General features: G+C 35.9%; 1 protein-coding gene across 1 annotated transcript; it reads right to left on the bottom strand.

Moving 5' to 3' along the window:
- Positions 1 to 4,314: 4,314 nt before the first annotated feature.
- On the bottom strand, positions 4,315 to 7,414 carry LOC149892688 (uncharacterized). Its single transcript, XM_090080096.1, has 4 exons — positions 5,456 to 7,414; positions 5,156 to 5,221; positions 4,840 to 4,896; positions 4,315 to 4,682 (listed from the first exon to the last, which is right to left on the bottom strand). The coding sequence occupies exon 1, from the start codon at positions 7,224 to 7,226 to the stop codon at positions 5,457 to 5,459; it is 1,770 nt and encodes a 589-aa protein (XP_089936222.1). The 5' UTR covers positions 7,227 to 7,414; the 3' UTR covers positions 4,315 to 4,682; positions 4,840 to 4,896; positions 5,156 to 5,221; position 5,456.
- Between the last annotated feature and the right edge of the window lie 7,921 nt (positions 7,415 to 15,335).

Genomic DNA, 15,335 nt, shown 5'->3' with positions numbered 1-15,335 from the left:
AAAATAAAATATAAATGAAACTAAAGTTAGGCTGCATAAAAAACAAACAACTTAATAATCTACTAGACATGTTTAAGTTGAATTAAGTAAAGTCCTTTGCGCAAATTTGGGTAAATAAGAGAGTAAAAATCCATAAAAAGAAGAAGTGGATGAGTAGATACAATTTTTTAAATTTGTGTGCTATCTCTATTGAATAAGGTAGTTTTCGAGAGTTTTTTCAAAGCAAAATTAGCGTAGTGTTCCTCTTTTAAATCTAGATTATCTCAAAAATAGATTTCGAATAGTTTTTCAAAGAAAGGTTAGCGCAGCTTTCCTCTTTTAACATTAGCTTATGTAGCTTGACATCACAGAACACAAAAAGATAAAATAAAATATAAGACAAACGTAAAATGAAAAATAGATGTAGCTAAAGTTAGGCAGCATAAAAAACCAACAACATAATAATCTACTAGGCATGTTTAAATTGAATTAAATAAAATCCTTTGCGCAAAAATAGGTATGTTAGAGAGTAAAAGCGCATAGAAAGCCTCGCTACTTTGCTGTGAAAGAAGTGGATGACTAGATACAACTTTTTAAAATCCTGTGCTATCTCTATCGATTAAGGTAGTTTTCGAAAGATTTTTCAAAGCAAAAATAGCGTAGTCTTTCTCTTTTAAATCTAGATTATGTCTAAGGTATTTTTTGAACAGCTTTTCAAAGAAAGGTTAGCGTAGCTTTCCTCTTTTAAGTTTAGCTTATGTAGCTTGACATCACAAAACACAAAATTCAAAAAGACAAAATAAAATATAAGATAAACGTAAAATAAAATATAGATGAAGCTAAAGTTAGACTGCATAAAAAAACAACAACGTAATAACCTACTAGAATCTAATAAAACCCTATGCACAAATGTAGGTATGTTAGAGAGTAAAAGTGCATAAAAAGCCTCGCTACTTTGTTTAAGGTAGTTTTGAATAGTTTTTCAAAGAAAGCTTAGCGTAGTTTTCCTCTTTAAAGTTTGGCTTATGTAGCTTGACATCACAAAACACAAAACACTAAAAGGAAAGGTAATATAAAAGTTAATCGTAAAATAAAATGTAGGTGAAATAAATGTTAGGCTGCATAAAAGAAAAAAAAAATCGTAACATAATAATCTTCTATATATGTTTGGATTGAATTAAATGAATTCCTTTGCGTAAATATAAGCAAACTAGTGAGAAAAAGTGCATAAAGAGCCTCGCTACTTTGCTGCAGAAGTAGTGGATGACTATATGCAATTTTTTAAAATCGTGTGCTATCTCTATCGATTAAGGTAGTTTTCGAAAGTTTTTTCAAAGTAAAAATAGTGTAGTTTTCCTCTTTTAAATCTAGCTTTTGTCTAGGGTAGTTTATGAATAGATTTTCAAAGAAAGGTTAGCGTAGCATTCCACTTTTAAGTTTAGCTTAAGTTGCTTGGCATCACAAAACTCAAAACTCAAAAGAAAAGATAAAATATATGATAAACCTAAAACATAATATAGATGAAACTAAAGTTAGGCTGCATAAAAAACCAACAACATAATAATCTACTAGGCATGTTTAAATTGAATTAAATAAAATCCTTTGCGCAAATGTAGGTATGTTAGAGAGTAAAAGTGCATGAAAAGCCTCGCTACTTTGTTAAAGGTAGTTTTTGAATAGTTTTTTCAAAGCAAGTTTAGCGTAGTTTTCCTCTTTTATGTTTAGACTATGTAGCTTGACATCACAGAACACAAAGCTCAAAAAGGCAAGATAAAATATAAGTTAATCGTAAAATATAGATGTAACAAAGTTTAGACTGCATAAAAAACCAACAACATAATAATCTACTAGGCATGTTTAAGTTGAATTAAATAATGTCCTTTGCGCAAATATAGGAAAGTTAGAGTAAAAATCCATAAAAAGCCTCGATACTTTGCTGAAGAAGAAGATGACTATATGCAACTTTTTAAAATTGTGAGCTATCTATATCGATTTAGGTCCTTTTTGAGTACTTTTTCAAAGAAAAGTTAGCGCAGTTTTCCCCTTTTAAGATTAGATTATGAAGCTTGACATAACAAAACACAAAACTAACAAAGGCAAGATAAAATATAAGGTAAACGCAATATAATGTATAGATGAAACTAAAGTTAGGCTGCATAAAACAAACGGGTAACAATACTCTTCTATGTATGTTTACATTGAGTTAAATAAAATCCTTTGCGCAAATATAGGTATGTTAGAGAATAAAAGTGCATAAAAAGCCTCAGTACTTTGCTGTAGAAGAAGTGGATGAGTAGATACAATTTTTTAAATTTGTGTGCTGTCTCTATCGAATAAGTTAGTTTTCGAGAGTTTTTTCAAAGCAAAATTAGCGTAGTGTTCCTCTTTTAAATCTAGATTATCTCAAAAATAGATTTCGAATAGTTTTTCAAAGAAAGGTTAGCGCAGCTTTCCTCTTTTAACATTAGCTTATGTAGCTTGACATCACAGAACACAAAAAGATAAAATAAAATATAAGACAAACGTAAAATGAAAAATAGATGTAGCTAAAGTTAGGCTGCATAAAAAACCAACAACATAATAATCTACTAGGCATGTTTAAATTGAATTAAATAAAATCCTTTGCGCAAAAATAGGTATGTTAGAGAGTAAAAGCGCATAAAAAGCCTCGCTACTTTGTTAAAGGTAGTTTTTGAATAGTTTTTCAAAGACAGGTTAGCGTAAATTTCCTCTTTAAAGTTTAGCTTATGTAGCTTGACATCACAAAATATAAAACTCAAAAAGACAAGATAAAATATAAGATAAACGCAAAATAAAATATAGATGAAACTAAAGTTAGGCTGCATACAAAACCAACAACATAATATTCTACTAGTTATGTTTAAATTGAATTAAATAAAATCCTTTACGCAAATATAGGTAAGTTAGAGAGTAAAAGTGCATAAAAAGCTTTACTTTGCTGAAGAAGAAGATGAATAGATGCAACTTTTTAAATTCGTGAGCTATCTCTATCGGTGTAAGGTAGTTTTTGAACAATTTTTCAAAGAAAAGTTAGCCTAGTTTTCTTCTTTTAAGTTTAAATTATGTAGCTTGACATCACAAAATACAAAACTCAAAAAGACAAGATAAAATATAAGATAAACGCAAAATAAAATATAGATGAAACTAAAGTTAGGCTGCATACAAAACCAACAACATAATATTCTACTAGAAAAGTTAGCCTAGTTTCATTCTTTTAAGTTTAGATTATGTAGCTTGACATCACAAAACACAAAAAGGCAAGATAAAATACAAGGTAAACGTAAAATAAAATAGAAGTCAAACAAAAGTTAGGTTGCATAAATACAAAAACTGCATTGCCAAAAATAGAATTTGTTGTCTAGAAAGACCTTTTAAACTTTGTTTCTTTCGTTTTTTGACTTAGTGAATCGCGATCTGGTTTTTCTTAGGCGCGCTTGTTTCTTAGTTGTTTTTTTTGTAAAGAAACTTTATTCAGACGTTTTTTTTTACGCAACTCCTTTAACATTATTTTTAACAAAGTATTCTTTTATACGTGTTTACATTGAAATAAAACCCTTTGCGTAAATAGAGATAAATTAGAGAGCAAAAGTACATAAAAAGCCTCGCTACTTTGCAGAAGAAGAATTGGATGGCAAGATTCGTGTGCTTTCTCTTTCGTTTAAGGTACTTCTTGAATATTTTTTCAAAGAAAAGTTAGCGTAGTTTTCCCCTTTTAAGTTTAGCTTACGCAGCTTGACATCACAAAACGCAAAAACCAATAAGGCATGATAAAATACAAGATAAACGTAAAATAAAATAGAAGTGAAACAAAAGTTAGACTGCATAAAAACAAAAAAAAAAAAAAAAAAAAACATAATATACTTCTATGTATGTTTACATTGAACTAAATAAAATCCTTTGTGTAAATATATGAAAAAATAGAGAGTAAGAGTTCATAAAAAAGCCTCGCTATTTTGCTGAAGAAGAAATGGATGTCTAGATCTTTTAAAATAAGGAACTTTTTGATTTCTTTTTCCGAAAAATGGTTGGAGCAGTTTTCCTTTTTTAAATTTCACTTATGCAGTTTAACATCACAGGAAATATTATTTTGCTTTTTAACAAACTCTTAAAAACATCAGAAGTAATTCTAAATGCAACTCTATTAAAAGTTTTCACAGAATAACAAAACGACTTCTTTTTTTTTTTTTTAAAGATAAAAAAAAGTTTGAACTATCTTTAAATAAGAAATGTGAGAACAGTTTAACAGAACTTCTTGTTTATTATGTCTTTAGCGAAACAGATAAAAATATTTGCAAAAGCATAGATAAAACAAACTACACAAAAGGCCCATCTTTATTGCCAAACTGAACAAACTTATCTAAACTACATAAATGGTTTCACGATATTGCCATATTGAACAAACTTTTCTAAACTACCCTCTTTTTGAATTTTTAGCTTCATGTTTTTAATTTTGTCTTTAATATGGCTTTGGTAGGAGTACTTTTGCAAGACATGAATGAGCTTGTCACTGCTATGATTTGCCAAGATGCCAAGGTAATCTTTGTACGAGCAACTTGAGCTTACATCTGTAAACACGTCTTGCAAGATGTATGCCAACACCAAAGCTGCACATCGTGGAAAACTTCTGGTGTTGAACCATTCGTTGTGGCCAGGGCAAGCATTCAGCTCTTCAACTATTTCATCTAAAATTTTACAAACTCAAGTCATAACACAAAGTGATTAAATCAAATATTCATTTGGTTCTGAAGTAAGACAAGATTTATTCTGTTTTTTTATTTATTTTTTTTTGTTGACCTTATTGTTTGCACTGATAGCAATAACTGGTTTTTGAAAGATTACCTAAATGGCATTGGCTAACTTCTGCTTTGTTTTCCTTTGTTCTTGGCTGAGTTGATCCTGAAATAAAATAAAACCATGTTCATTTTTCTAATTCATAAAAACCATCAACAGTTTCTAAGTGTTAGAGATGATAACAAGCTGTGCATGATTTCTAACGGTGATGTTTCTAACTTCATCATTAGAAATCGGGTAGACACAACTTTCTAAAAGTGCACTTAGCAATGATGGCTAGTTTTTGTTAACAGTTAACCATCTGAAATTGTGCAAGAAGAGGTTTGTGTTTATATATCTTTGTATAAATTAGGTTTTACATTACCGATGAGTTCTTGAGTGAAAGATGGCATTTCCAACTTGATTTTTTTTCTTCTTGGATCTTTTACTTCTAAAACATAATCAGTTTTAGTATCATTCACTTGTATAAACATTTAAGCAATCACAGAATTAGTCCTGCAACAAATACATACACACTTCTGTGTTGTTTTTTTGTTTTGTTTTGTTTTTTTTTACAGCTCTAACAATAACAATAGGGCAAGGAGTTGATTTGGGCATTTTCATTTTTTGAAAGCGTGTTGAGATTTGCATAAAAATCAAAAATCAAAAATCAAAAAGAATTTACCTCAGGATGTAGAGGCAAGACTTTGGCTAAATAGGCTACCAACAGATTGAACAGCATAAGGTGAGAGCTGCTTTGCAAGAACAGTACCAGCCTGTTGGACAGGAACAGCTGAAACTGGATCAGATGAAAGAAACAAACTGGGTTTGGCCAATGTTTGCTGAAAAGCAACAAGGCTAGGAGTCAGAGGAACAGAAAAGACCTCTTTTGAAGGACAGAAAGCGACTTGCTGAGAAGGAGAAGCAGAAACAGGTTTGGCAACCACTTGCTCATTAAAGTAAACTGGAGAAAGTTTTGCATGGTGTTCAATAAAATCCGGTTCATCAGGAAATAATGTTAATGCAAGAGGAGAACAAGCTGTGCCAACAGGAACAGCTAGAGTCTGATCTACATCCATACAAACAGCTTGTTCGTTAGGAACTAGTTGTGCAAGAGCAGGGGATAGTTCAAGAACTGGACCAGCGATTGTTTGTTCAGATGGAACAGACGAAACAGGAGTTGAGGTAGGTTCACACAAGAAATCTACGGCATGGTCGTTGCTATCCTCTAAAGGAACATTGTTTTCTACAGCTGGAGAAAACGGAACCACTGTGGTACAGCTGAAAGTAGCAGCACATTCTTCAGAGTCAGAACCGGAGTCTAAATCTTCCTCAAAGATGTCCTCAACCTCATGAAAACCGTACTCCTCTGCATTAGTTTGGAGCCAGTCCATCACATCCTTCTCCTTCTTTGGTGGTCTCTCAGACTTTTCAACAGTCAAAGACTCTATGACTCCGAAGGACTGTCCGATGCCCAGGGCAAAGCGCAACTCCTCTGCAGCGTTCCACTGGGACACATAAAAGCTATCCATTGTGTTCCTGCTGTGCTTCATGTAGAGTGTAGCAAACCGCTCGCGATCTTCTTTGCTGTTGTTGGCAAAGTAAGTGGCTATCGAACCGCGAATGCAAGTGGGAGTAAGACGCTTCATGGGAATGTTTACTTGGCTTTTTCTGAAGCAGGACGTCAGGCAAGAGGAGATAGCAGAGGAACCCATCTGGTAAACAGGCACTCTAGTTGCACCGAGTGTCACACATTCGTCTTTGTTGGGTCTCATCGATGGAAAAAGGGGCCTGTAGCAGTCGCTCAACTCCAAAACAGTCTTGGTGTCTGCAGCCATGTAGTGAGAGTCGTTGACAAGAAGGTCTCTGTATCTCAGCAAATAAATATCGATCAACACTTTCAAGTCGTTCGGCACTAGAATGTTTTTGGCTCCGTACTTGTATGCTGTTTTGTAGCGCTCTTGCACAATGCAATATCCACACTCACTCTTCTCAGCAGCCATGTAGTCTCTAATGTTTAAAAGAGCAATGTTAGATTTTCTTAAACTGTTAATTACAGTGACAGAGAGCAGAAGATGGTTTCGTAGAGACACAGCATTGTCTCTAGTCGGTGTAAGAGACGGCTTTCTAATCGATTCCACTAACTGTCTTACGTATGCAGACTTGCCATATTCGTTCAGCAAACTGACATTGATGATGTTGATGCATTTTTTGCTTTTCACAAGGCTCCTCCTCAAAGAACGAAAGGGCCTCAGCACTTTTTGTAACTCCTCCACCTTGCAGCGCAAACGTCGGATGGCCTCATGAGAAAGTCCGAAATAGACATTCCTGGCTTCACTGAAACGAAACAGGAGACAAAGGTAGACAAGGCGGTTGTACAACGTGTGACAAGACATGGCTTTTGTTTGGTCAAGTTCACTCAGCTTGGAATTGAGCTGAATGTTTTTAAAGTGCATGGAAAAGTATCTATCCTCCAAAACGTTGGAATTGGTGAGAGCGTTCGGGTGCAGCGTCAGCGTGCTGTCACAACATGTCAATATTTCAACAACTGCATTTTTGTAGATCTTTGCTTGTGACAAAGTGTTGTTGTTGGCTACCACAAGCCACTTTTCAAAATCTCTGAAGAGCTCATCTGCTGACTGGTAATAAAGTGAAAAGCATCTTTGTCCAGCTGAAACAAGAGTCTCTTATCTTCTGTCAAGACGGAGGAGTTGGAAACCAAGTGCTTTAAGGAATTAAAATCAGAGTCTAGGACGGATTCGGTGTTCAGCTCTTTGTTTTCTACAGAGGTGCATTGGTTTGCAGAAGGAGCCTCGGACGAACCAGCAACTGATGAGGGCAAGCTTAAAAGAGGATCAGAGGAAAGAACCGGAGAAGAAAAAGAGGAGGAAGGCCCAGGAGCAGAGGATGCAGAGCCTGATGCAGACGCTTGTTCAGCTACTGGCTTAATACCAAAGAAGGCAGGTCGAATAAATTGAGGGACATAGAGCTTGTCGTTGTCGTATCGCTTTGCCTCTGCAATCTTTTGTTTGATCGTCTTGGAATCGTAGAAATGAGTCTCTTTCAAGTGTATGTCCAGTCGGTCGTAATACTTCCAACATTGCAAACAGGGGTAAGGTTTTGGACAGCCGGACTTGCGTTCGAGACGAGCATGCTGAAACTTCCTGACCATTGCAGAGTAAAAGATGGAAGCTTCATCCAAAGTCCAAGAATGATCTTTTTTAGTCAAGTGTCTTTTAATGCTTGTGGAGGAATGTTTGCACAAAGGCATCGGACAGCTAACAGCGTACCTCTTCTTGGTACCATAGAAAGGTACAACCCTGTTTACGGAGCCACACGCTGCAACTAATGCGGCCCTGACTTTGTTTTTGAGCTTTAAGTCTCTCTGTTCTTGTGACTGCCTTCTTTTCTTTTTTTTCGCTTTAGAGTTCGGAGAAGGGGCAACAACAGTGTTGTTTTCTTGTGAAGAAGACATGTTCAGGTGTTTGTTTGCAACGGTTTATGCTAAAAAAAAGAAGACAGTTAGTGAGAGTGTTTTTCTTCTGCCTGCATCCTGGAATCCTGGAATGTTTACAACTGCAGGGAAGAGCTGTGTTTTTTCGAATCCTCTGCAAAAGAGAAAAAAGAAAAGAAAAGAGAGCAACAAGAAGAAACAAAGTTTCCACTAGCAAATGAAAAAGAATGAGAGCAACTAGCATTACATGCATGGTGGCAGCAGTGATTGCTATTATGAGAAGGAGAATGAGAAAAAAAAAAAAAAAAAAGAAACAAATAAATAAAGAGATGGAGTTTGAGAGGATCTCGCAACCATATGACTCAAAGAAAGAAACTGTGTTGAAAAAAGGCAAGAGAGGGCAAATAGAACTTGCTAACAAGGACAAATGACAGACATAACTACAACAGTAACAACTCTCATTGCAAGCATAATAACAACAGCATCAGCATCACTGACTCAGAGAGTGTTGACATAACAAAAAAGAAAACAAAAGTACAAGCCAAGTGGGGGAACATTAACAAACACTCATTGCAACTATAACAACAACAACAACAACAGCAACAGCATCACTGACTCAGAGGGTATTGATAAAAAAAAAACAAGCAAAACAAAAACAAACAAAAAAACAAATAAAAAAACAAAACAAGCAAATTGGGTGAACAGTAACAACTCTCATTGCAAGCATAATAACAACAACAGCATCAGCATCAGCATCACTGACTCAGAGAGTGTTGACAAAATAAAATAGACAATAAGCAAGCAAAGTGGGTGAACAGTAACAACTCTCACTGCAAGCATAATAACAACAACAGCATCAGCATCAGCATCACTGACTCAGAGAGTGTTGATAAAATAAAACAGATTATAAACAAACAAAGTGGGTGAACAGTAACAGCTCTCATTGAAAGCATAATAACAACAACAGCATCACTAACTCAGAGGATATATAAAAAAACAAACAAACAAACAAACAAAACAAAAAACAAAAAAAAACAAGCAAAGTGGCTGAACAGTAACAGCTATCATTGCAAGTAAAATAACAACAACAGCATCAGCAACATCATCACTGACTCAGAGAGTGGTGATAAAATAAAACAGATTAAAAAACAAGCAAAGTGGCTAAACAGTAACAACTATAAATACAAGTAAAATGACAAAAGCAGCAACAGCATCACTAACTCGCAGGGTGTTGATAAAAAAAAAAGCAACAAACAAATAAAGCAAGCAAAGTGGGTGAACATTAACACTCATTGCAACTATAATAACACCAACAGCAACAGCATCAGTGACTCAAAGGGTGTTGATAAACAAAAACAAAGGCACAAACAAAACAAGCAGAGTGGGTGAACATTAACAACACTTATTGCAAGCATAATAACAACAACAGCATCAGCATCACTGACTCAGAGAGTGTTGATAAAATAAAATAGATTATAAACATGCCAAGTTTGTGAACATTAACAAACACTCATTGCAACTATAACAACGACTACAGCAACAGCATCACTTACTCAGAGAGTGTTGAGAAAAAAAACAACAAAAAAAACAAAAACAAAACAAAACAGAAAACAGAAGTACAAGCCAAGGGGGGGGGGGGGGAACATTAACAAACACTCATTGCAACTATAACAACAACAACAGCAACAGCATCACTTACTCAGAGGATATTGATAAAAAAAAACAAACAAACAAACAAACAAAACAAGCAAAGTGGCTGAACAGTAACAGCTATCATTGCAAGTAAAATAACAACAACAGCATCAGCAACATCATCACTGACTCAGAGAGTGGTGATAAAATAAAACAGATTAAAAAACAAGCAAAGTGGCTGAACAGTAACAACTATAAATACAAGTAAAATGACAAAAGCAGCAACAGCATCACTAACTCGCAGGGTGTTGATAAAAAAAAAAGCAACAAACAAATAAAGCAAGCAAAGTGGGTGAACATTAACACTCATTGCAACTATAATAACACCAACAGCAACAGCATCAGTGACTCAAAGGGTGTTGATAAACAAAAACAAAAGCACAAACAAAACAAGCAAAGTGGGTGAACATTAACAACACTTATTGCAAGCACAATAACAACAACAGCATCAGCATCACTGACTCAGAGAGTGTTGATAAAACAAAATAGATTATAAACAAGCCAAGTTGGTGAACATTAACAAACACTCATTGCAACTGTAATAAGAACAACAGCAACAGCATCACTGACACAAAGGGTGTTGATAAACAAAAACAAAAACACAAGCAAAGTGGGTGAACATTAACAACACTCATTGCAACTATAACAACAACAACAGCAACAGCATCACTGGCTCAAAGGGTGTTGATAAAATAAAGAAATAAAAACAAAACAAGCAAAGTGGGTGAACAGTAACAACTCCCATTGCAAGCATAATAACGACAACAGCAACAGCAACACCATCACTGACTCAGAGAGTGTTGATAAAATAAAATAGATTATAAACAAGCCAAGTTGGTGAACATTAACAAACACTCATTGCAACTATAACAACGACTACAGCAACAGCATCACTTACTCAGAGAGTGTTGAGAAAAAAAAAACAAAAACAAAAAAAAAACAAAACAAAACAGAAAACAAAAGTACAAGCCAAGTGGGGGAACATTAACAAACACTCATTGCAACTGTAACAACAACAACAGCAACAGCATCACTTACTCAGAGAGTGTTTATAAATAAAACAAAAAACAAAAACAAGAAACAAAAATACAAGCCAAGTGGGTGATTACTAACAGCGCTAACAGCAGCAACAACAGTGTCTTTAGAAACAACAAACAAGTACAACAGCAACAACTGCTTTTACAGAGTATAACAATAACAACAACATGGCACTAACAACAACAAAAGGGTTGGAATAAAAACCTGTAGGCAAAAGGAGAGCTGCATTCAGACAAGATCGATTACAAAGAGGCTCTTCTTTAGGACAGAGGAGAAACTGCTTTTGAGGGACAGAGGGACTTTTGTTGTTGTTGTTGTTGTTGTTGTTGTGCAGAAACCAACAAACTTTTATTGAACCGAATATAACCGAATATAACCGAAAGTCTTGTTTGCTTCTGTTTTGTGCCATCAAGAAGGGAAAACAAAACATCACAAAACAAACGAAGCAAACGAAACAAACAAACAAACAAACGAACGAAACAAACAAAAAAAAAAAAAAAATTAAAAAAATTAACAAACAAACAAACAAACAAACAAGCAAACAAACAAAAACAAATAAGAATAACAGAAAACGCAGTACCGAAACCTCGCCATTTTTTATCCTTCCTCAAGCTTTCTCTGGGCGCCAAAGACCGAGAAAGTTGAGCAAACGTGACGTTGAGGGGGGGGGGGGGAGGGGGGTACTTAAGGACAGCAGACCGACCAATGGCACGCTTAGGAGAGACCCACGTGAATGCTACATTTTCTTTCTATGTACGCTGAATCCGCTCAAAGTCTGGAATTTCCAGCATTCACGTGTCATCACTCCAGCCACCAGATTGGCCCACACTTTGCACACTTTCAAGACTAGAAACTCACTTGTGCTCAATTTGAGCAAAAAAAAAAAAAAACTAAGTCTCGCATGGCGACAACTTTTCCAAAAGCAAACAAAGGCAAACGAAGGCAAACGAAGAAAAAACAAAAACAAATAAACAAAAACAAAACCGAATAGGGAGAGAGAGAGTGAGTCGACTCATTTCTTTCGACTGCCTTAAACGAGAAGTCTAAAACGTTTAAAAGTTGAAAACTAAGTTTTTTAAATGAACTGCACCGAAAAAACTTTACGACAGTTTAGCTGGTTAAAAACGCAGAGGAAAATATTTTATAAAATTTAAGCGTTCTAAAGATGTCCATTTTTGTTTTTGTTTTTTTTATTTTGGTTTGTTCCTGGCTTGTTTCTTTCTTTAAATTCTAGCGATCGAGCATATTTGAACGGTTTCATCAACCTGTCGGCGCACGTGCTCGAGAGCTAGAACTTTGATTGCTTCTGTTGTTGAGAATTGAGAATGTCCGAGCAGGTTTTTTTATCGATTTCATCGCTTGTGGCGAGGCAAAAATCAAAACGCTTTTTGGACGAAAGAAAAGAGATTAAAAGGAAAAAAGAGAAGAAATAAAAAAACAAAAAAATAGATTATGTGTTATGAACATTTATTTTCTCACGCGATGACGTCTAGTTTTGTTAGAGTAATTAAAATATGGTATCAAGTTTGTAATTTCTATCTTATTTTTAGTTACGGATAATTGCCAATTATGTCACGTTTAGTATACACAACGCTGTTTTCTTAATAGCAATATGATACAAACAAGTTATAAAAAAAAAAGCGTTCGCTCGATCTTCCTTAGTCAGTTGAACAAAAAGAAATTTTCACAACATATGATTGATTTGGTTGTCCTAGCAAGCTGTTTTAGCAAACGGCTAGAGGTTGCAACTGTTGTTCATTGAAAACGAAAAATCTAGCGTCAGCAACAAATTTTTGAATACATAATGTACGCAAAAGTGGCACTAACAAATGAAAATGTAAAAAAACTGTTTACCTTGATGCCAGACTCGCAGAGATGTTGTCGCTCGTTGCTATCGACTGCGAACAGCTTTGTTGTTTTTCGAAGTGCCTCTTCATTCTACTTATAGCCGAAGTTTTGGCTTCGAAAAAAAATACGAACGTCGTTAAGCTCAACGAGCTGCTTTAATTGTTGTTCGTGCGAAAACGAAATGCTTAAAACGGATAAAAGTGTTGGCGTAATTACACTTTTTGACCGCGATGCAGTTTGTCAACTCTAGCGTACTTTTTTGGCTCGTGGAGCAAAAGCCTCATGATAATAGCAAAGGCTTAAAATGTCTTAACATGTCAGCAAAGGCTTAATATGCTTAATAAACTGTGGTTAAGCTTTTGCGGTGCAGTTCATTTACAACTTAATTTGCAACTTGCTGGCACAAGCAAACGTTTATGACTTCTCGTTTAAGACAGTTGAGCGAAATCAGTCGACTCACTCATTCTCCCTTTTCTGTTTTGTTTTTGTTTTGTTTTTTTGTTTTTGTTTTTGTTTTTGTTTGTTTTTTTTTTTTCTTTGTTTGTCTTTTGTTTAAAATGTAAAAAACTCGAAAGGAAAGTTGTTGCTTTGTTTGCTTATTGAAAGTTTTCGCCAGTTGCAAGACTTAGTTTTGTTTTTGTTTACTTATTAAAATATCGAGGAAAATATTTGAGGACATCGCATTCTAATGGTGCCTTTATAACAACATCTAACGATTTAACGTTTAATGTTGTGCTCAAAAAAAAAATTCCTTTTATATCTCTCAATGGTCTCCAACGATAAAACTGCCGACCAATCGCAACGATTAAACAGCCAACCAATGGCAGCTCAATGGTCTCCAAACAAGAGACTGCCGACCAATGGCAGCTCAGTGGTCTGAGAAGTGAGATCATTCGATTTCCTTTTATTATCTCCAGTTTGAACTAGTGCTTGGCTTGTGGTGCAGAAACTAAAACTTCCCGTTTTTGTATTTTGTTTTGAATTTCTTTGCTTTGAGCTTTTTAATCGATCGATAGCTTTAGGAGAAAAGAAGAAACCCCTCTGACGAAGTCTTGGCTTTTTTAAAAACGCTCAAATTTTGGCAAACAAATCTCATACAAAACGCTACTTTGATGTCAAGCTTTCGTTACTCCCTACTCCCTTCTAGCGGAGGGCGGCAAAAAGGTGTTGCATCCTAGAGCTAAAAGTGAGGAGGGAAGCAAGTTTTTTTTTCGTTTTGTTTGCTTTTTTATGTTTTTTGTTTTTTTGAGGGGGGAGAGTTAGAGGGTAAGGGGGTTAGGATTAGAGGGGGTTGGGGTTACGGTTTGGAAACCTGGGGACGAGGATATCAAGCAGGAGTTTAGTGTTAAGGTTAAAGGGCCCACGAGGGGCGTCCTTCAATTGTAAAATGCCTTTAGACGCACGTGTCTAGTCGTCTCGTTGCATCGACCTAGAGGAGTTTTCTGATAGATCTTGCGCTTTGGGCTCAGTTAATCGGTCTGTATCCATTGTAAACACGGTGTCTGCCGTTAGAAAATCGTTAACCAGGCGTTTGTGAGCTTTAACAACCATCCCTTTGAGTTTAAAACGAACGTTTCTTCAAAAGCCACTCGAGATGGAGGTACTCACGGAGGTTTGTTACGGTAACAACCCTGTGGTTTGCCATCTTCTTTCTTTCCGCAGCGTCGCAAACGCATCGGCCGGTCTCTTAGGTGACGAAAAAACGTCTGATCTCTCGACTGGAATGCTTAACGTACTAAGATTAGTAGAGTTAGTACTAAGAGTTGCATCTGGCCGCCGTAATTTTCTTCGATGATGTCTTGAAAATTTCGTGACGTCGTTTTCAAACCTCTAGGGTCGATTTTAACCTTCGACCTTAAAGTCGATTTTAGCCTTCGGTGTGGCTCTGTACAACTTTTGCGGTGAAAAAGCTTGCGCGGAGTCTACAGTTGTATTTAGCCGACAGACGCTGGCAACGCAGAAACAGAATGACTCTTGGGCGGCGCAAACCGAGCGTTCAGCAAATTTCTAGCATTTTACGTCCAAGCGGACAATCTGCACGACAAATAAAGCTAACTTTCTCGTTGCAACAGTTAGTCACTGGATCGTTGGACGAGTGTGTACAGCTGTTTTGCGTCGAAAGCCGACCGGTGGTCGGATGCGACTCTTCTTTTCATTCGAAAATCAGAACCTGGCCATCAGTCGTGTATCACCATCGAATGCTTAATGTAGTGATTTCTCGAAACGACAAAAGCTTGTAAAACAAACAGCTTCGCTGTACTGTTGCCTAATATGTTAACGGATGGCCAGGAACAACCTTGGTCTGTAAAGAATGAGTTCGTTTCTCCATTCGAGGCACTAATTACTGCAGTTTTAAAAGTCACCTAAAGTATAAGCTCATCTCTCCATTCAAGAAAAACAAGCATCAGAGTTTCGGAAAGTTTGCATGCACGACACCACCATCGATGATACTTAAACAAACAGAAAATGAATTGCAAAACAGAACCACTGAATTGCAAAACATAACAACGGACAGCTTGTAAAATGCATGGTG

This window comes from Hydra viridissima, unplaced genomic scaffold (assembly GCF_058129835.1).
Source record: "Hydra viridissima isolate aposymbiotic clone 2 unplaced genomic scaffold, HvirCarnegie_v1 scaffold_2, whole genome shotgun sequence".
Lineage (NCBI taxonomy): Eukaryota > Metazoa > Cnidaria > Hydrozoa > Anthoathecata > Hydridae > Hydra > Hydra viridissima.
This window is presented reverse-complemented; position numbering and strand designations above follow the sequence as displayed.